We start from the raw sequence: 22,667 nt of genomic DNA, 5'->3' as shown, positions 1-22,667 counted from the left end.
GTCTGTATATAATTATGTATGAAATGAAAGGATAAAAATTTCAACGCTTATTTGATACAGTTTAAATTGGAACCCTGATTTGATACAGTTACATATTTGATACACTTTTGATATAATTATGTATCAAATATGTATGAAATGAAAGGATACATTTCATTTGATACTTTTTGATACATTATCTTGGCATTTGATACACTTTTGATATGTATAAAATGTGTATGCAATGTTAATTTGATACAGTTTTGATACATAAAAGTGTATGAAATGAGGGTTCCAATTCAAATACTTTTTATTTCATACATTTTTCATACATATCAAAAGTGGTGTATCAAAAGTGTATCAAATTTCAGCCAGGGATATCATCTGGAAAAAAGTGGAACAACCCATCATTAATAAGAAACTGCCATACGAATGGAACCTGGTATAATAAGGCCTTCCCTGTCTGTATACCTGATAAGGCCGGTCCGATGATATCTGACGCAACATATCATCTGGGAAAGAGTGGAACAACTCACCATTAATAAGAAACTGTCATACGAATGGAACCTGGTATAAAAAGGCCTTCCCTGTCTGTATACCTGATGAGACCGGTCCGATGATATCTGACGCAACATATCATCTGGGAAAGAGTGGAACAACCCACCATTAATAAGAAACTGCCATACGAATGGAACCTGGTATAAAAAGGCCTTCCCTGTCTGTATACCTGATAAGGCCGGTCCGATGATATCTGACGCAACATATCATCTGGGAAAGAGTGGAACAACTCACCAGTAATAAGAAACTGTCATTCGAATGGAACCTGGTATAATAAGGCCTTCCCTGTCTGTATACCTGATGAGGCCGGTCCGATGATATCTGACGCAACATATCATCTGAGAAAGAGTAGAACAACCCACCATTAATAAGAAACTGCATACGAATGGAACCTGGTATAAAAAGGCCTTCCCTGTCTGTATACCTGATGAGACCGGTCCGATGATATCTGACGCAACATATCATCTGGGAAAGAGTAGAACAACCCACCATTAATAAGAAACTGTCATACGAATGGAACCTGGTATAAAAAGGCCTTCCCTGTCTGTATACCTGATACGGCCGGTCCGATGATATCTGACGCAACATATCATCTGGGAAAGAGTAGAACAACCCACCATTAATAAGAAACTGCATACGAATGGAACCTGGTATAAAAAGGCCTTCCCTGTCTGTATACCTGATAAGGCCGGTCCGATGATATCTGACGCAACATATCATCTGGGAAAGAGTGGAACAACCCACCATTAATAAGAAACTGTCATACGAATGGAACCTGGTATAATAAGGCCTTCCCTAGTGTGCCTGATAAGGCCGGTCCGATGATATCTGACGCAACATATCATCTGGGAAAGAGTGGAACAACCCACCATTAATAAGAAACTGTCATACGAATGGAACCTGGTATAATAAGGCCTTCCCTAGTGTGCCTGATGAGGCCGGTCCGATGATATCTGACGCAACATATCATCTAAAGAGTGGAACAACTCACCATTAATAAGAAACTGTCATACGGATGAAACCTGGTATAAAAAGGCCTTCCCTGTCTGTGTGCCTGATGAGGCCGGTCCGATGATATCTGACGCAACATATCATCTGGAAAAGAGTGGAACAACTCACCATTAATAAGAAACTGTCATACGAATGGAACCTGGTATAAAAAGGCCTTCCCTGTCTGTATACCTGATACGGCCGGTCCGATGATATCTGGCGCAACATATCATCTGGAAAAGAGTGGAACAACCCACCATTAATAAGAAACTGTCATACGAATGGAACCTGGTATAATAAGGTCTTTCCTGTCTGCATTCCTGATGAGGCCGGTCCGATGATATCTGACGCAACATATCATCTAAAGAGTGGAACAACCCACCATTAATAAGAAACTGTCATACGAACCTGGTGTAGATATGTTTGCTTCGCTCGCTACTTTGGTATTGTTTGTTGATATTTTGATATTATTGTATTATTGATTATTATGCAATTTTTGTTATCAATTATGTTTAAAAAAAATGTGCAATATGTTTCGCATAATATTTTGTCTACATCTCGTATAAGTTATTTTTCTTGGTTGCTCTCGTGATGTGTCTTTATACCTGGTGTAGACATGGTAGATATGTTTGCTTCGCCACTTTGTTATTGTTTGTCGATATTTTGATATTATTGTATTATTATAATTGTGCAATTTTGGTTATTAATTATGTTTATAAAAGTGTGCAATATGTTTCGCATAATATTTTGCCTATGCACCTCGTATAACTCAAGTTATTTTCTTGGTTGTTCTCGTGATTGGTCTTTTCATTTGAGTTTTATACCTGGTGTAAATATGTTTGCTTCGCCACTTTGGTATTGTTTGCGTTAAAAGTATCCTTATTTGTTTAGAATTTTTCATATTCAATTTGATACTGTGTTTTTGCCATTTTTAATATTACATTGAATTGATCATGTGTTTTATTGCTTCGCTGTATACTTCATTTTCATTATTGTTTTCTACTCTCGTGTTATCTATGTAGTGTACAGCTTGGCTTTTTAAAAATTTCGTGATTATGATTCTAATTTTCATCTTCTGTTTGATATTTTGTTAGCAGTATATTGCTGTTGTTTATTCAAAATTGTTGTCTGGTTAAACTTATTTTGCTTTATTGCTTATGCCGTCACTTTGAACATTTCACTTTAGTTGTTTCTTTGCGCATTTTGCATGTATTTTTTTCCGTGCAATACCTTTTGTGCAATGTTCATCTTGTGCCTATTTCATTTGTTTCTTATTTCTTAAAGGGGAGTAACCCTATTGGTTTTGGATATGGATTGTCTTTAAAATTACATAATAATATCAAATATCTCCCCCTTTATGAAAAAAAAAAAAAAAACGAGAGCATTTTCAGCGTAAATGTGAATAAATAGCCAAATTTGCAATCCAATACCTTGTATACGTGAATTGCATTCTGGGTAGGCATGCAACAACAACAATTCCCGTTCGTATGACGAATGCTGACATGCTGCAATGCTCGGCCTGTATTGAACGGAAAATATTTGTTGTTTTTCGTACCGTTTCAGAAAAAAAGGAAACAAAATATATTTCCCTTGCAATATGTACATTTCAAATTAATATAAGAAAGTTTGGTTTTAAAAAAAAAAAGAAAAAACCTTCCGATACCGGGTTTTGAACCGGGTACCTCTCGGGTAAAAGAACGGCGCGCTAGCCAATTGAGCTATTTCACCAACTGAAATAATCAAGGAATTGTTTTAATTATATACGGCGGACCGTCTCCTCAGCACTTAGCGTAGTCTCCTACACAGCCAGTTTGCGTCGGTCTGACACTCGTCGATCCTCGTGATAGCCACATACAGTCTGGCCGCGAGACTACACTTAGCGTAGTTCGCTTTTTTCTCTTCCCATGATCCGAAGAAATTTTTATTGTTTACAAACTGGTAACCTGTAAAAACCGCTGTGATTCATGAATTCTCCGGAAATACATCGACTTGGAGCGTCAAATTTCAGGATAGTAATGAGAAAAATAGTATCTATTATGTGATACCAAAACCTCATCAACAATGAAAAAAATCGGGGATGATGCTGTCGATCGGGTTACGGACCATATTTATATTTTAACATGTTTAATGGGTATTTTGTTTTTACGTACACATGTTTTAATTGTAAAGCGCCTTGTGGTCTTTGATGTAATGCGCTATATAAGAATACAATATTATTATTATTATTATTATACGAATGAAACCTGGTACTAGTAATATAAGGCCTTCCATATAATTCTTTCAAAACGCTGAGAACTGGACAAAAGTATGAGAATTGAAAATTTTCTTATTTCTATAAAACTTTCTCATCCAAATGAATGAGAAATGCTAATTAACCTGTCAACAACCTGTCACAAATGGTTGTTTGACACTGAAATTAATGTGAGCATCATCATTTTCTAATACAAAATTATTATGATTAGGCCTACTTTGTTTTGATGCAAAATTCATACATTACGTATACCTTTAATTTGTAATCGATTTCGCAACTCGTGTTGTGGTGTAGTGGTTCTGAACAGGGCTTTATGTCAGTAGGGCCTTAGTTCGAATCCCGGATAGTGTTTCGTTCATGGGGGGGATGTGTGTCTCCTACTTTCTTACTCCTGAACCATTTATTCCAAGCAAAAGAAAAATAAAACAACAGTTTCTTCATTTTTTTCCCAAAGCAATAAGTTTCTGATTTTATATAGGAAAATTCACGGATAACGTGAATATTCATGTATTTTTGTATTAAAAAATAAAAGATTTGACAGGTTTATTAAACCGTGTATACTAAAATGAGGCAAATTTATTAATCCCTTCATATCTGCAAGAATTATCAAAATCGAACAGCGCGTTATGGAGATATGGTCATTTTATGATTTTTATAGGTCACCTTTTTGATCTATTCATACAATCTTGTGCGAAAATCGTTGGGACAGATGATGTTTTATAGATCAAATTCCTGTGAATTGAACATAGGGTTGCAAATACATGATACGTTTCATAGCTCACGTTATGTACTTGCTTACTCCCCATTCCCTCCCTCCTGGAAACAATGTTGGAGCAGACATTGAGCGCAACCACTTTTTACTATTTTTCAGCATTTAACATTGAATAATAATGGTGACCCGCAGGTCAAATTGCAAAAATTGAACAATAAACACACATTAAACAGACACAATGCAAATTGCAGGCAGCAGCTTAATCAGCGCCAATATTGCAACATTGAAACAAACAACTATACAAACATCAAATCCAGCCCCCACCCACCCACCCTCAGTGGGCAATGAGGATAAAGTGCCTTGCCCAAGGACACAACACGTTGACAAGAGCGGGGCTCGAACTCGCAACCTATGGATTATGAGTCGGGCGCCTTATCCACTCGGCCACACGTGCTCCACAATCCCGGTCCACAATTTTTTTCAAAAAATCAAAATTATTTGATATCAGAATCATTTTGAATATAAATATATTTTAAATGTCAAAAACCCTAGAATATACGCATTTTACTGATCACCAATTAGGCCCTATATGTATGTTGCTCTTAAGGGAACTGGAATGAGCGTTTTGAGCGTTTCGACAGCATTTTTTGTGGGACATGAGAGCACATCAGACCTATCGAATTGCATTCTGAATACGAAGGATGTCTTTCTAATATCAAATAATTTTCATTTTATGAAATTCACGATATAATACAAATGTTATGACAAATGATTAAAATTTGATATTTTTCATATTTTGGAGATATAGGCCTAACAGTCCTCGAAGTAAATTTTATAACCCCCCCCCCCTGCGTACGGGCCTGCATAAAATACTATCAATCGATTGCAAATCGATGAAATTTTAATATATGTTTCAATGTACGGGTAGCTCAAACAGCACCATGACCATTTTCGACCCCTTCTATACTCTGAAAACCCGTTTCTGGCCATTTTTCAATCCGCGGGCCTACTTTATTTAAAAATTGTGTTTTGCAACTTTTTGGGCGATCCAAGTTCATGTATAGGTCTTAATCTTTTATTTAAGCTATAACATGCTTCTCTTTTTTATTACAAATCCACAGAGAGGCTCATACTACCTCAAAAATTATTCTGTTTTTACCGGAACTCATTAGGGTTACACAAATGGAAATGGCGCATTGATTTGGTGGTGTGCGCCCTTATAATGCACGAAGTTTCAAAGTCGATTCTTCTTTTCACAGATTTAGAAACGTTCTTAACTTTTGAGTTAAATCCTCAAGTTTTATTCCCGGGGGCACTCAACACAAATGACCATACGGGTATGCTCCCCGAAAGACCCCCCTTTTGGGTTTCGCAGCTCCGAAAGACCCCTATATTTGACCAAAATAACGCTCCGAAAGACCCTTGATTTTGATAATTTCAGCTCTAAAAGACCCCAAAATTGCTCATTCCTCATATTTCTTGTTTTTTCAGGCGATTTTCAACCAAAAAGCCAAGAAAGACCCCCGGGGGGGCCACTGGTCATTGACAAGGGGGTATCATGCGTGGCCATGGAGTTTCAAAACGCACCCTAAACAAGTATGTGCAACGACTGAGATTACACCCCTAAATAAGTATAACAAGTGTAAAATCCTACCCTAAACAAGTATTTGCATTTTTTTTTACCCCTTAGCAAGTAAAACATATTTTCGACACCCTAAGCAAGTAGGCCTAATACTACTTGAAGCTCCATTTTCATTGATTTCTTTAATATTAGTAAACTCAGAATGGCTCTGCTACCAGGGCAGAATATGGCTATTTTAAAATTACAAAATAAACGTTACATTATTTTAAGCAGATTTATAGTAGGCCTATCAGAGAGCCTAATAAGAGGGTATTAAATGAAAAGAAAATTTACAAAACTCTTAAGAAAAAACAACAATGAAGAAAATAAAATAGAGAAAAAAGTCAAGAAATGTTTTAATATCATTTTTGTAGGCCCTATTATTAAGTTTCGACAATTTATTCTCCATCCTCCAAATATTATTATAGACCTACAAGGCTACAAATCATGTTTCAAAGTGAGACAAAAATCATAAAATAGTGGTCAGATTTTTTTATGACCTAGGCCTTATTGCGAAAAGATGAAAAGTGCATATTAATGATTTATTTTAAAAGCTTAAAATGACAACAATTAAGGCCTACTTCTGGAAGGAATCGGATGAATAATAGTGGTATTATTTCATAAGTTGAATAAAGTATTAGGATGAAAATAAGTCGGTAAATAGCGACTGAGATGCATGATGCTCAATCAGTTCATCCAAGACTTGCAGGATTCGTGTATGACTGCAGAATTTGATACCAATCCAAAAACGTATTTTAATTCTGCACCATATCCATCTTACCTTTTAATATTCATAAGATGTTTTCACATTTTATTCAAAAGTTTAAAATTTGTTTTTTTAATAAAATCAAGATCACTTATTGTGACAAAATTCTGACAAAAATCTGATGCGTTTGACGATAATAACATGCATGTTTTTATTTATTTATTTTGTGGATAATAGGTCACAGGTCAAGTCAATCAGTCCTCTTCCATAGATATTGGTGGTTAAATAATTGTATACAACATGAAAATGAGCTTTAAAATCTTTATTTTTATCCATAAATACAAGATAGAAAATTCAAATAACAGTAAAAATATTTTAAAATGAAATGAGAAACTTTGGACTTTATAAAGGAGAATTGAAACTCTTAAAATCAGAGTATACACGTGCTGTGCATGTACAATGTACATTGTACATGTACTGCATGTGTACATCACCATTGAATGTTGTAGGGTTGTGTAGCATTGAATGGGCTAATGGTAAAATATTAACAGGGCCAGCTGGGCGAAGTCGGCAATCTTTATGGACTTAAAGAAGAGACTAAACAGAGAACTACACAGTCAAGTCTAGGGATAAACATGAAGGACATGAAACTTATAAAGGACTGGAGTCTGGACGGACCCTAAATACGTAAATCTGTTGTGAAAAAGATACCCTTTTTCTCTAATTTCCATGTTTTTGACACCCTATTCACGATACGTACGTACAGTGCCTGATCGTGAAAAAAGACCCTTTTTACGTGATTTTTTGGCCACGCATGCTACCCCCTTGTCAATGACCAGTGGCCCCCCCCCCCCGGGGAAAGACCCTTGATTTTGACTTTTCGCAGCTCCAAAAGACCCCATTTTACTTGTTCACAGCCCGGTTCGCAGGCTCCGAAAGACCCCCCTTTTACCGGTAGGCCTATGCTACTGCGACCCGACGCCGATTATTTACCGACCCGATGCTAATGACTGCCGCCCCAACAGCGATGAATGGAGGCGGGCTGTAGTCGTCAATTCTGCCGCCCTCCTGATCATGCCCCCCCATTTTGCCCGGCCCCACCGCTGCCCCCCCAAAAAAAAAAAAAACCCCAAAAAAAAAAAAACCCAACAACTTAGTTAAATTGCTTATAATGCCGCCAACAAGCTCAAACTATACCGAACACGCCTATTATATTAGATGACTTGATTATTGATTTTGTGGCTGAAAATCGCAAATCGTGGGTTCTTTGGGGGGTTTGTCACTAAAAACCAAGAACAAAATCTGCCTCATGTATTATGATGAAATTAATAAACATAATGATAGTATGTAGTATTACTATTTTTTGGTATAATTATGTTAATAATGCCCAAATGCTCCAATATTAATGTGCATTGGTGAAAATTATAGGGCCTATATTCTTTGAAAGTAATAATATCTTAAATATATGTGTCAAAGAATGTGTCTCACTTACCCCAAAGTGTTGGGGTAAATGGGACATTTGAGTCATTACATAATTGGTCCTGCCCTTCTGTAGGCCTACTGAATATTAAAAACTAAAACAAAACTAACACCAGGCATTGTCCTAGGATTATACTTGAATTATTAAAGCTTGTAGTCCAATCTTTATTCACTTACATCATGAGTTTAATATCCAATAATATCCTAAAGTGTCCCACTTTAATACCGGTACCCCATCTTACCCTACTTTTTGATATTTTGCTCTCACCGAATGCCCGTGACTGCAAAAGTAGGCCTAATGCTTGGCCCTATATACCTGACCCATACATTGATTGGTGTGGAAGTGGCAGTAGCGTGGCCAAGGGGGAGGGGGGAAGGGGGGAGCACCCCCTGTGACTAAGTCTTGCCAGCCCCCCCCCGTGGGATGCTGACCGCCCTGAAATGTACATTTTTACCCTTTTTGTACTTTTTAGCCCATTTTCAGAGGCAAAATTTACCCCCCCCCCCGCGGGGCCCATTCAGCAGTGTCAGTGATTTGCTTATTTGGACGATCGTAAAAATCATCCAATTTTAGATTTTGGTACCTTTGTCATTGTCATTGATGTGCTTAACATATCCTGCTGGTGGTCCGGGACCATATGACCCAAGTGTGTCTCCACACCGGGAGATGCCTTTGCCACCGCGAGTTCTTGGGACAGTCAAAGTTATCAGAACTCACATGAACCTTACTCCATGTAAAGAGAAGTGCTCCTGCAAAAGGAGGAATATCTACAATTAATAAAAGTTCATGGTGATTTGCATTGCAGGGATTTTCGTATTGTGAATTGCGTGTCATTTCATGTTGGAAATAAACATAAAAGCACCTACAAATGCTGAGTTTGAGAGATATAAGTCTGGTGAGTGCTTTAAGCCTGCTGGTACCGCGTACCCATGCTCAGTTTAGTGTGAGCTTTTGTTTCCCGGTACCCCAGGTCAACATAAAAAGTGGTAACCATGTGTGTTCTTCCTTTTTCAAAACCCCCTTTTCACTGATTTTCATTGATTTTACCCCCTTTTTTTGCCAAATCACTGACAAAATCAGGGTAAAAAATACCCCCCTTTTCAAGGTTTTCAATGAGAAGATTTCCAGACACCCCTTTTCAATGACTCCAAATATTTTAATATATTAAGTACAAAATGTGCAAGTATGAACATTACTTTGTGTCTGTTGTACTCCCAGATGATCCTGTGTTATTAACTGGGGTAATTACAATGCCTGTATACTGATTTTAATTGAAAATGAACCAAAGAGGAACAATCCTCAAGTTTTGTGTACAGAGGTTCCTTTAAAGTATTGTGGTACCCAAGTTTTGACACAAGACCTCAGGCTGCACAACACTATGGGTTGGATACTCAGATCAGATATATCTTAAACACATTCGCTCCAATCACTGCCAATGTTTCCCGCAATGTTTTCAATTCACCGCATGGAAAAGTGTATACGGCAGCCAAAACGGTTACATCTGACACCATCGATGTTCGCGTCGCTCATTCAGCTCTCTTCAAAACGTGCGGGAGCATACGTGCAACACCCACTAGACAACTATATCGGGAAACCGCCGTGCCAATAGTAAAAAGCTGCCTTCTGACGCTCTCGCTGTGACGATTGAGGGCGGAATCAATGAAATGCCAGAGGATGAAGGCTGAAGACATCGATCGAACGAACCTGTGAAATACCCCTTTTTTTTTAAATTTCGCGGAGACAATGCTCAGAATACCCCCTTTTTTCGCGATTTCGCGGTCCGCGATTTCAGTCAACAAAATACCCCTTTTCCGCGAAATTTAGAACACACATGGTTACCACTTTTTATGTTGACCTGGGGTACCGGGTTTTGTTTGAGCATGCCATGATGATGATTAGGCCCCCTAACAGTCAATTTTGAGTTTCCCGTCACATAATTTCTGAAAACAAGTGAGGTACTTGAACTTTTTCATCATTCATTATTCATTATTTTTCTGCCTTTCATTATATGACTAACACGCATGTAAAATGTGTTGTTATTTGCCGCGCACTGCGGCTCACTCACTTGAAGATTCATGTTTAGCCCAAATGAGATTCAAAAGTATATTAAAAAGAGTCTGCAAGGTTGACAGCAAAATGTATGTTTTGATTTTGATTTTTTCCACAAAAAAATCGGTATTTTTTGGAAAATCATAATAATGAATTCAAGTGAAGGTCAGAAAATGAAGTGAGGGCGGGTGACGGGAAACTCAAAATCGACTTTCCTTGGCCTTACAGGATCATGTCAGAAATTATTATTTTGTTCTGGGTCTGATTATTCGGACTAGATGATGATGGCACATTCTTAGTACATGTGGGAGTGGTCTAGTTCGTAGACACATTTCTGATTGGACAATCGCATGATTTCGGGTGCCGTCTATCAGGCCGTAGTCGACCCCACGTCATCATGCGTCCTGATAATGCGTATTCAACATGCGTGTAGAGGTCCGCGTATGTATCGCGCTGGATGCGTAGACTAGTGCGGAATACGCTGAACGCGCTAGCAATACGCCGCAACAGAATACGTGAAGTTGTAAACAAGTTTCGTTCATTTTATAATGAGGGGACTTTTTATGACGGTACTAGTAACTTATTTTTTGCTTAAAAAATTTGTTTACAGTGCTGCCGGCATCCACTTACTCAAAATATTGGACCTGCCTGTCGTCTATCACACGGTAGAGGATAGGCAAAATAAAAATTCCTATCGTTTATTCTCTACATGTAATTTAGGACCCAAGTCATGTCATGCATGTACATATGTCTCCACGCGGTAATATACATGAAGACTAGCGTGATGTCGATCCTCAGTCCAGGATTTTTTCCATTTTTCATAATCAAACACGAAATAAAGCAAAACTCACTGAAAAAATAATATTTTCTGAAAAATCAACTGATTTTACATGTACCGTATGCGTTGCACTATATCGCTCATTCTACAAAATCCGGTGCCAATCCACTAAAAAAATAGAAAAAATAAAAGTTGTTCAAAAAGACCTGCTTTTTGGTTTTTTTAAAAGTAAATGTATCACTACTTTCAGATGTAAAAGATTGCCAACACCACTTGCATATTTTTCTTTCAGGAAGTCATGATGTTTTTTAACACTAAAACTTAATGTAATGTGAGCTACGTTACCGACTATAAAATGGGCTGGTTTTACTCAATCCAAGGTCATAAAAGCAAATTAAAGATCACTTGAGTGAAATGTAAAACAGATTTCACCATTTCATAGAAGTTTTGAACATGCTTAAATGAGTGTGTAACGTAGCTCACAGTAACGTAGTTCACTGGTTTTTAATGTTTTTAATGTGATTTGCGAACGTTAGAACGTTATGTCGGTTAATTCTAATATAAATGGGGTTCGACCACTGGTAGCTTTCACATATTATTAGGAAGTACATGTAATACAAGTGCATACTATAGAATCCTGGTAACGTAGCTCACCAATCTTAACATGGTCGGTCGAAATTTCAATGTTTACAACATTTCTATGCCAAAAATGCTACAGCATCACAATTTTTATTGTGATTTTTAAAAACCTATGAGTGTTTCCTTTCAAAAACTGCAAATTACATTGATACCTCTGTTTTACTTCTTTCCAATAACGTGTGTTAAAAAGGGGTAACGTAGCTCACAGCATTTTGGTGGAAAGTGCAATTTATTTTAGAATTACACAAAGACATTTTAATTACTCAAAAGTAATGTTGATAAACAATATGATGGTGCGTTATCTAATTAAAAAACAACAAATATGTAAAGAAATCGCATTTATTCAAAGAAAATATTCAAGGTTAGATGTGACACTTGAGCTGTGGAAACGCATTTTTAGCGATTTTTGCACCTTTGCAAGGGTTAATCAGGCTGAAGAAAGCATTTAAAGTATGGAAAACTATATATGTCCGTGTAGATCTCGTTGAGTTCTACCAGAAAAACAACATATTTGATGCCCTAAATGCTCGACAAAGTTTTTGTGGACCAAAGAATGGAAAAAAGGCTATTGGCACCGGATTTTGTAGAATGAGCGATATATGCTAGGTGAATTCAAATTTGCCTTCAAACTGCATCATTTTATATATCAAATCAAAGCCCTTGAGTAAAGAAAGCCAAAACTGAAAACCTTTTTTCATAGCACTTTCCATATAGCAAAGTTACATCTTGTCAAAGATTTACTTTCATCAAAAAGATTCAGCTAGCAAAATTCTCCAATACAATACAGCATTTCGGTGGTGTTTCTAGATCTTAATTAGTCTTATGATGATAGCAGCTTTTTTTAATGGAACTGCTATCAAAATCCCTCTAAAATTCCATGTGCGATTGTCTTTTCACCATAAAAAATCATATTTGGGTCAAGTGATAGAAAACATATTTATGTAGGTTTCCTTGACCGGCCAGTTCTTTTAAATTTCTAAATATGCATTGTGTTCTAGGCGAATTTGGCTGACTAGCAAAAACTAAGGTTTGCCTGGCATACCTAAAATATGATGTACGGTACGAAAAAAATAATCGCAAATGAGTAAAAATAATGACATGAACTTCATCAGTGGCGTAGGCAGCTAGAGACGTACAGGTACAGCCGTAGCTAGGGGTTGTGGCACCCGGGGTAATGGATAGGCCTACATAACTGGCGACCCACCCCCAATCCTCGAAAATTGCACAAATATGCCTACCACTAATTTAGTTATAATGAAGTTCCGGCTTTATTGATCTTTTAAATGAGTGCTGAAATGCGCGCTAAGCACACAAACCCTTTGGCTTTCATCGCTAAGGGTGCAGAATCGATACTGAGTTGGCCAGGGCAAATAATAAAGTGTCCTTATGAATAAAATGGGACAAAAATTGACAAATGGGGTTGAAAATTTGGTCAACTAATAAAATCCCTTATAAATGTGACATGATCATACTACACATTTATACACAAACATGTACACATATATTAGAATGCTTGCGATTTCTAAATGTAGGTATCATACACCGGGTCATACACCCCCGGCCGTGCATGCATATCTATTCGAAATCACAAATCTGACGCAATTCCAGTGTCTAGGCCGGCCAGGGGGGCCCAGGCCTATTTATAAAATTCAACTGTATTTTTTTAAACTGCACTTGATGGCTGAAAGTTGGGGAAAAATAACATAAATAATATTAAAATTTGATTTCCAACAATCAGAATTTTGTGGCGACTATTGAAAATTTTTATTTTTGCCCCCAAGTGGCACCATAAATAGGGACGGTCGGGTTACTGGAAACATGAATTTATTTTATTTTGGCATAAATATTCACGAAAAAGATTATTTCCAGAATGAATTTGCAATTTACTCATAATTAGCCTAATTGAATGTATTTTCCGGGGGTGGGGGGGGGGAGGCTCTTCCTGGCTGAAGGTATACGGATGTGCAGCGGCTTTGGGGTACCTTTTCAGGGATTTGTTATTTGGCTAGTTAGCATTTGGCTAGTTAAATTCAAAATCAATAGAGGGCGTCCTATTTTGGCTAGTTAAATGTTGGTCGCCCAGGCTAGTTAAAATTTTGTCCCCTAGGCTAGTTAAAATTTTGTCCCCTAGGCTAGTTAAAATTTTTCCCTTAGGCTAGTTAAAATTTTGTCCCCTAGGCTAGTTAAAAATTTTCCCTTGGGCTAGTTAAAATTTTGTCCCCTAGGCTAGTTAAAATTTTCCCTTAGGCTAGTTAAAATTTTGTCCCCTAGGCTAGTTAAAAATTTTCCCTTAGGCTAGTTAAAATTTTGTCCCCTAGGGTAGTTAAAATTTTTCCCTTAGGCTAGTTAAAATTTTGTCCCCTAGGCTAGTTAAAATTTTCCCCTTAGGCTAGTTAAAATTTTTCCCTTAGGCTAGTTAAAATTTTGTCCCCATCATCTCAAATCAAGGGGTATTCCCCATCAATCATGTGGTCAGCCACCAAAACAAGGAGGCCCAGACGCCCCTTGACCCTGTGAGGTAAACCACTCAGACAGAGGAAGGTCACTTCTCCTAAATTCTAAATGCAAAACATGTCATATAAATATTCACAGTATTTGGTACATTAATTAAAACAAAGACATAATATACACTATAAGTTCTAATCTTCTTTACATTATTATAATGCTCAAATCATGTCAAAGGTGTATGTTTGTATTACTGTTGCATTTGTTTTACTGTTTCATTGATATTAGGAAAGTAAGGGAACCAGAAACAAGGAGCCAAGGAGCCAACATTTAACTAGCTTGAGAGACCAAAATTTAACTAGCTTAGCTGACCAACATTTAACTAGCCTAGGGGACACAATTTTAACTAGCCTGGCCGACCAACATTTAACTAGCCTAAGGGACAAAATTTTAACTAGCCTGGCTGACCAACATTTAACTAGCCTAAGGGACAAATTTTAACTAGCCTAGGGGACAAAATTTTAACTAGCCTAAGGGAAAATTTTTAACTAGCCGAGGGGACAAAATTTTAACTAGCCTAAGGGAAAATTTTTAACTAGCCTAGGGGACAAAATTTTAACTAGCCTAAAGGGAAAATTTTTAACTAGCCCAGGGGACAAAATTTTAACTAGCCTAAGGGACAAAATTTTAACTAGCCTGGGCGACCAACATTTAACTAGCCAAAATAGGACGCCCTCTATTGATTTTGAATTTAACTAGCCAAATGCTAACTAGCCAAATAGTTATCCCCCCTTTTCAGCGATTTAATAATTTTAATTAGTATCGATGGCTGGGTTTTCAGTGACTGAAGACCAATGCAGCTCCTTCCACAGCATATCCGTGAGGCCCCCACCCTAAACCGGTTCAAAGAACTCCTCAAATCACATTTATTTCCTGTTGCATAATATTGTTTTTTTTTGGGTTTTTTTCCATTTGCATGTTTTTGTCTCTTGTAATGCGATTTGATATTTAATGATAAAGCGCAATATAAATTCTTGTATGTATGTATGTACACGCGTCCCGACACGCGTGCATGCAGCTCCTGCAAGCATGCAGCTCCTACATGCATTATGCATATAAGCATGCAGACCGTGCATGCGCACACTTCATATATTAAATGCAAATGTGTGATATGTGTGCGCATTCATGCTGAACGCTTGCAAAAAATGTGTGTCATTTTTGTAAGGGAGATCCCTGTACAAATTTATTTGAAGACCCCCCGGTGGATTTTACAGGCTCATCAGTGTCATATACTATGTTACAATTTCAATTCCGTCACCGTGAAAGACATGAAATAAAATGGATGGTCTTTTTGTCAAAAACTCATTTCGCAATAAAAGTGTATGCACACAAATAGCTCATTATGTAGTCCTACGGTTCTGGTGATAAAAATCTGAAGTTTTTGGAGTAAATTGGGCGAGGAGGCAGTGGATCAAGACATAATTTGTAAAAAATCATATTGTTTTTATTTTCAATTATAACATTTCAGATTTGATCCAGTGATACAATTCTGCATAATAAGACAACGTGTAATAATTTCAACCAACGCTAATACAGATGGCAGTGAGGATTGGTGTCTTGTCCTGCTTCCTGCACCATTGTTTGCGAGTATTTATTGATTTCCATGGTTGGTTCCAGTGAGGTTCGCACAGATATTTCAACCGAGGTTCGCACAGATATTTCAACTGCACATAATTACGTGAATTATGAATGTTATTTGGATTCCTTTACAGTTCAGGAAATAATGATTATACAATGCATATTGCAATATCTATATGACTGACAAACATCTACAGGCAACAATGAAACTTTTGAAACCATTTTGCTGTACATTTTGTAAAATGAACCATTATTCTTTGGATAAATTGAAGATCCATGTTAGCAGACATCTTGTTAAATATGTGCATGCTCATAGACGTAGAAAAAAGCGTTTGTTTTGTCAGAAAAGCTTGACATATTATGGTAGGCTGCGTAGACACCTGATTAACCACCGGAAACAATCAGACAAATGTAAAAATTGTTTGAAAAGTTTTTCAAATGATTGTGACATAGTTACCCACAGACTGTTGTGCACTTCCAGTTGTCTCAAAGAGAAGTATCAGTGTGAATACTGCCAGAAGTGTTTTTCTGATCAATATAATCTTAAAACCCACATCAGAACTCACCCCAAAGAGAAACTCCATCAGTGTCAATATTGTCCGAAATGCTTTGATGATGAATCGTCTCTGCAAAGGCACGTTATATTTCACACCAAAGAGACCCCATATCAATGTGAATACTGCCATAAGTATTTTTCTGATAACTATAATCTTAAAACCCACATCAGAACTCACCCTAAAGAGAAACGCTATCAGTGTCAGTACTGTCAGAAATGCTTTGTAAATAAACGTCGCCAAGTAACTCACGTTCGAACTCACACCAAAGAGAAACCATATCAGTGTGAATACTGCCAGAAGTGTTTTTCTCAGAAAAGTAATCTTAAACCCCACATCAGAACTCACACCAAAGAGAAACCCTATCAGTGTAAGTATTGCCAGAAGTGTTATACACGTAAATACACTCTCACCCGCCACATAGTCAATATACACACCAAAGTGGATTCCCCGGGAGTTGATTGCTTTCAGTGTGGATATTGCCGAAAGTGTTTTCCTCAGAAAATTTTTCTTGACTCACACATAAGGGGCAACACCAAAGAGACACCATACATATGTGAGTACTGTAAGAAGGATTTTGCGTATAAATGCAGTCTTATTGTCCATATCGGTACACACACCAAACAGTAACGCTTTCAGCCCGGGGGTGCACTCACTTAAAATGGGTGACGGGGATATGTATAGCCACTGCCACATTGACCCCCATTTTTCAACTCCCTCTCACCCCTCTCACCTCATATTTTTCAAATATTTGAAAATCTTTGCTGAGACTTATGTACACATTGAGAGATAAGAACTTATGTATTTCATTTACCATAAAAAAAATGGTTTTTCACAAGCCTGAAAATCATTACATAATTACCCCATCTTACCCTAAGAGATTTAAGGGGCTGTGAAATAATAATGACCAGGGGTGGGGATTTTCAAATGGCTCAAAATTGTTTGCCCCCCCACCGCCTGCCCAAAATTGCTTTCCCCCTCTCCGCCTGCCACAAAATCTTTGCCCCCCTTTGCACATGCCAAATTTTTGGGATCCCAATTTGCAAACCTTAATGGCCTAGATACATGTTGTAGGCGCAGCACAGCAGGCAGGAAAATCTGCATACTGTTTTTTATAAGCATTTTTAGAGCATTTTAAAAGTCCCTCCATGAATGTGTGCCAAAATCGCTTGCCCTTAAGCAAAATAGGGGGAGGGGGCTGGCATAACAATTTTGATGACCAAAATGTAAGCATCGAGTCACAGGATGACCACAGATAGTGTGTAATACTGTGTGTTTATTTTATTCTAACAGACTGATTTTAATCTGAAGATGATTTTGATATGATTTAACTTTTGATCCAAACACAAGGAATTAATTCCTACCTCCGAATTTTCAGATGGTACGGTACAAATGTACAATGTAGGCCTACTCATCTTTCATCAGCGAGTACAGTGAGTGACAATTTTAGCCTGTATACTGGGGTATAATGTGTATCAGTGGTGGGGGGGGGGGTCATAAAATTTTGCAATTTTATTGGCGCTGACTTTTGTAAATTCGGGACACCCCCCTTCCTAAAATAAAATTCCAGTCCCCTTAGGAGTGGGTGACAAGACCTTCCAGAACCAGTGGGCGTAACTACGGGGAGCAGTGGGGGCAACATGCCCCAGGCGCTACCCCTAGGGGGGCTCCAAATTGATCAATTCAGCATCGATTCTGCGCCCTCCAAGCAAATTGCTTTCCCCTCTCCGCCTGCCAAAAATCTTCGCCCCCTTTGCACATGCCAAATTGTTGGGATCCCAATTTGCAAACCTTAATGGCCTAGATACTTGTTGTAGGCGCAGCACAGCAGGCAGGAAAATCTGCATACTGTTTTTATAAGCATTTTTAGAGCATTTTAAAAGTCCCTCCATGAATGTGTGCCAAAATCGCTTGCCCTTAAGCAAAATAGGGGGAGGGGGCTGGCATAACAATTTTGATGACCAAAATGTAAGCATCGAGTCACAGGATGACCACAGATAGTGTGTAATACTGTGTGTTTATTTTATTCTAACAGACTGATTTTAATCTGAAGATGATTTTGATATGATTTAACTTTTGATCCAAACACAAGGAATTAATTCCTACCTCCGTCCAGAACCATGACACGATCAAATGTACAATGTAGGCCTACTCATCTTTCATCAGCGAGTACAGTGAGTGACAATTTTAGCCTGTATACTGGGGTATAATGTGTATCAGTGGTGGGGGGGGGGGGGTTCATAAAATTTTGCAATTTTATTGGCGCTGACTTTTTGTAAATTTGGGACACCCCCCCCCCCCCTTCCGAAAATAAAATTCCAGTCCCCTTAGGAGTGGGTGACAAGACCTTCCAGAACCAGTGGCGTAACTACGGGGAGCAGTGGGGGGCAACATGCCCCAGGCGCTACCCTTAGGGGGGCTCCAAATTGATCAATTCAGCATCGATTCTGCGCCCCTCCAAGCAAATTGCTTTCCCCCTCTCCGCCTGCCAAAAAATCTTCGCCCCCCTTTGCACATGCCAAATTTTTGGGATCCCAATTTGCAAACCTTAATGGCCTAGATACATGTTGTAGGCGCAGCACAGCAGGCAGGAAAATCTGCATACTGTTTTTTATAAGCATTTTTAGAGCATTTTAAAAGTCCCTCCATGAATGTGTGCCAAAATCGCTTGCCCTTAAGCAAAATAGGGGGAGGGGGCTGGCATAACAATTTTGATGACCAAAATGTAAGCATCGAGTCACAGGATGACCACAGATAGTGTGTAATACTGTGTGTTTATTTTATTCTAACAGACTGATTTTAATCTGAAGATGATTTTGATATGATTTAACTTTTGATCCAAACACAAGGAATTAATTCCTACCTCCGAATTTTCAGATGGTACGGTACAAATGTACAATGTAGGCCTACTCATCTTTCATCAGCGAGTACAGTGAGTGACAATTTTAGCCTGTATACTGGGGTATAATGTGTATCAGTGGTGGGGGGGGGGGTTCATAAAATTTTGCAATTTTATTGGCGCTGACTTTTTGTAAATTTGGGACACCCCCCCCCTTCCGAAAATAAAATTCCAGTCCCCTTAGGAGTGGGTGACAAGACCTTCCAGAACCAGTGGCGTAACTATGGGGAGCAGTGGGGGGCAACATGCCCCGGGCGCTACCCTTAGGGGGGCTCCAAATTGATCAATTCAGCATCGATTCTGCGCCCCTCCAAGCAATGGAAGTCAAAATTTTCGAAAAGGGGTATGATCCTTCTTGTCTTCCATGAGCAACCGCGTTATATCGGGTATAATCTTCTTTCCAGGAGCAACCACTGTGCATGATTGACGGGCTATTCCATTGCTCGTAATAGGGTAGTGTATTTTAGCGGTGCAATGCTGGATGGTGCACGCGCGGTTGAACGATGTACAAGGTTTCGCCAAGCTTTGCATGTGGTTGTTGGTGTAGGGGTGTGGGGGTGTGTGTTGGGGGAAGGGGGAATTATTTAATAATAGTTTTTAATATTGGAAGAACGTTTAAAACTTTAATTTAAGGCATCATATACGGTTTTATACTATTTCAAGTTAGACTTTTCAAAATAGCATGTAAAATTTATATTAATAGGCTTATTTAAACTATACTGTATACAGGAAAGGGTTAGCATTCGAGATCTGACTTAATTGTGTTTGGTGGCCATGGGAGTTAAAATATGTTATTTAGGTGGTCACTTTTAGTGTCTAATCTGTAAAATTTTTGAGATTTTGTTCATTTTAGGGCTGAAAATTTTAAAAAGATTAGCAAAAAATTTAAAATGAGTTTTTGTAAACATGTTTATAACTTAGGCCCTAATCATCGCTTTTTTTTCAAATGTTAAGTTACTTTTGGGACACTCTATAACCGCCGCGAGTATTTTTTTACCTGTAGGCAAGCTCACCCCTACAGTTCTAGCCCAGATAGCTTTTAACTCACGCCTACTAATAACGTACTTTCATCAAGTGATGGCGCTATAAGGTTTACCACGGAAGCTGTTTGGTTTACCGTGGAAGAAGATTATACCATACCGTATATGAAATTTTCAGCACAAAATCAATTGAAAGAACATTTTTAAGACCGATATTCAAACTCCACGCGCAAGTGTTTCTAGAATTGCCCGATATTCTCGGGGGGTGGGGGGGTGTAGGGGCGCCAATTTTGTTTCTTGCCCCGGGCGGCGCTACCAACCCTAGTTTATTTAATAGGCCTATCCCACTGTCCAGAACTCCCACGATCTTCACTCCGTGTTTATGTGTAGGTGGTGCTCCTACAAAAAAGAGGAGAAACATCTACAGAAGGAGAAAATGGCGACTTACAGAGGGTTCCCGTCGCGTAAATTAGTACAATAGTAAATCGGAGACTTTCAGTAACCACAGGTTTTTCTGCTTAGATGAGGGCATTCCTTTTTTCCAGTGCACGCGTTTTGTGATTTTGGACTCTTTACTTTACGTCACCGAGACCATAGTGACTCGGTAAGCTTACAAATTAGCGTAGTTTTTGCATGTTAATGATGTATCGACTATTTATATGTATCGTGTTAATTGCAGCTGCACCACAGCTATTTGCAGTAAACTTTGACGAGCGCGTACCCCCCGGGGGGGGGGCATCGAAAAATTTTGGAAGGTATATGCTCCCCCGGAATTTTGAGGTGGTGGGTCTTTGCTTTGGGAGCAGACGGCGTACCGATAAAAGGTAAGGGGGTCTTTTGGAGCTGCGAACAAGTAAAATGGGGACTTTGGGAGCTGCGAACAGTCCAAATCAAGGGTCTTTCTTGGCTTTCTGGTTGAAAATCGCCTGAGAATACCTTTCAGAGCTGAAATTATCAAAATCAGGGTATTTCGAGCTCTATTTTGGTCAAATATAGGGGTCTTTCGAGTTGCGAAATCCAAAAGGCAGGTCTTTCCGGGGGAGCATACCCTTTTGGTCATTTGTGTTGAGCCCAACCCCCCCCCCCCCCCCCGGGCACGTACCATCATACTTTTCAGTAAACCTTGACCAGTGGCGGCGGCAGGAATTTTTTTCGGGGAGGAGGAAGTGAATTTCAGGGGGGGGGGGGCAATATGGACAAAATTTGCGCAAAGTAAAATATTTGGGCATGTTGGGGGGCATTTAAGGCCACAGCCTTTGACGAGCGCATACTCATGATACTACTACGTGTTCTTGCAAAGTCATTAGGGCTAAAATGCGTACGTCGCCCGGGGGATCACTAGTCATGTACATCATGTATGAAAGTTGCTAGTAAGCATCCGTGTGAATTGACTTTCAAAAATGACCCTAAAGCAAGGTCATGTCGAAAATTTGACAAGGATTTTACTCAAATAAAAACACCCTATGCAAGGAATTGCAATATGGCTTATTCCATGAAGTTGGGACACATTACAAATTGGGAGAATTTTATAGTATAAATGCAGTTTAATATTTCTTATATGAACCTTTTCTCCTCAGTTGATATTTTCTAAATAGATATGAAGTTTAACTTTCATGTAAAAGTTACTTGAAAATTGTACCTATTATATTTTTATTTTTACGGGCCATTAAGTGGTTGGTGTCCAGCACTTTTTAGGGCAAAAACGTGACATAGAAAAAAGCAAGTATGCGGAATAGAAATAATTTCAATTGTAACATCAAACAGTCACAGTTTTACATAATATTACATGAATTAATGTTGGTAGTAACTAAAAAGTATATTTAAACAAAACAGAAACCAGTCAATTAAAATTTATGGGATGTCAAAAATGAGCTTCCCGATGCTACATGCGGTGTCCAGAAAAATAAGTGTAGCATCGGTATAACAGCTCACCCACAGCACATACATGTATCATTCAAATCAATTTGTTTTGTGTTTTTATTGATGTAAACGTGTTTATAGGAAATTTGACCAGCATTTGTGCCTAAGCTCTCAGTCGTTTTAAAATTTCATGAGAAAATGTCACTGTGGTGTCCACGTGTAGCATCGGGAGATTTCAAACCATTATACTTGCTTACAGCAAGGTCAGTACACATACTGACATGAATGGACTTATTTTAAGATGTGACTGGGTAGGGGTTTTCAAGGGAACTTGATTTGAGGAGCTGCTATTTTACCAAAGAGTAAATATTTTGAAAAAATGGTGCGGTGTCCATGTAGCATCGGGATGTAGCATCGTGATCAAAGTATAGCATTGGGAAGCAAACAGTTAAAATTTATGTAATTTCTTCTTATATTATGAAAAGAGATGACAAACAACTAAACATATTAACTTTTGAGGGCAGGCAA

General features: G+C 38.4%; 2 protein-coding genes across 2 annotated transcripts in view; both read left to right on the top strand.

The window, feature by feature from the left end:
* Positions 1–9,074: 9,074 nt before the first annotated feature.
* Positions 9,075–17,259, top strand: LOC140162292 (uncharacterized). Its single transcript, XM_072185530.1, has 2 exons — positions 9,075–9,192; positions 15,737–17,259. The coding sequence occupies exon 2, from the start codon at positions 16,023–16,025 to the stop codon at positions 17,028–17,030; it is 1,008 nt and encodes a 335-aa protein (XP_072041631.1). The 5' UTR covers positions 9,075–9,192; positions 15,737–16,022; the 3' UTR covers positions 17,031–17,259.
* Positions 17,260–20,606: 3,347 nt separating this feature from the next.
* The window catches only part of LOC140162895 (uncharacterized), a 32,484-nt gene continuing 30,423 nt past the window's right edge, over positions 20,607–22,667 (top strand). The window contains exon 1 of the mRNA XM_072186200.1: positions 20,607–20,883. The gene's annotated coding sequence lies outside the window, so the exon portion shown is untranslated. The remainder of the gene's footprint in view (positions 20,884–22,667) is intronic.

The sequence above is a fragment of the Amphiura filiformis genome, chromosome 10 (genome assembly GCF_039555335.1).
Source record: "Amphiura filiformis chromosome 10, Afil_fr2py, whole genome shotgun sequence".
Taxonomy (NCBI): domain Eukaryota; kingdom Metazoa; phylum Echinodermata; class Ophiuroidea; order Amphilepidida; family Amphiuridae; genus Amphiura; species Amphiura filiformis.
Note: the sequence above shows the minus strand (reverse complement) of the source record. Positions and strands in the feature narration are given on the sequence as shown.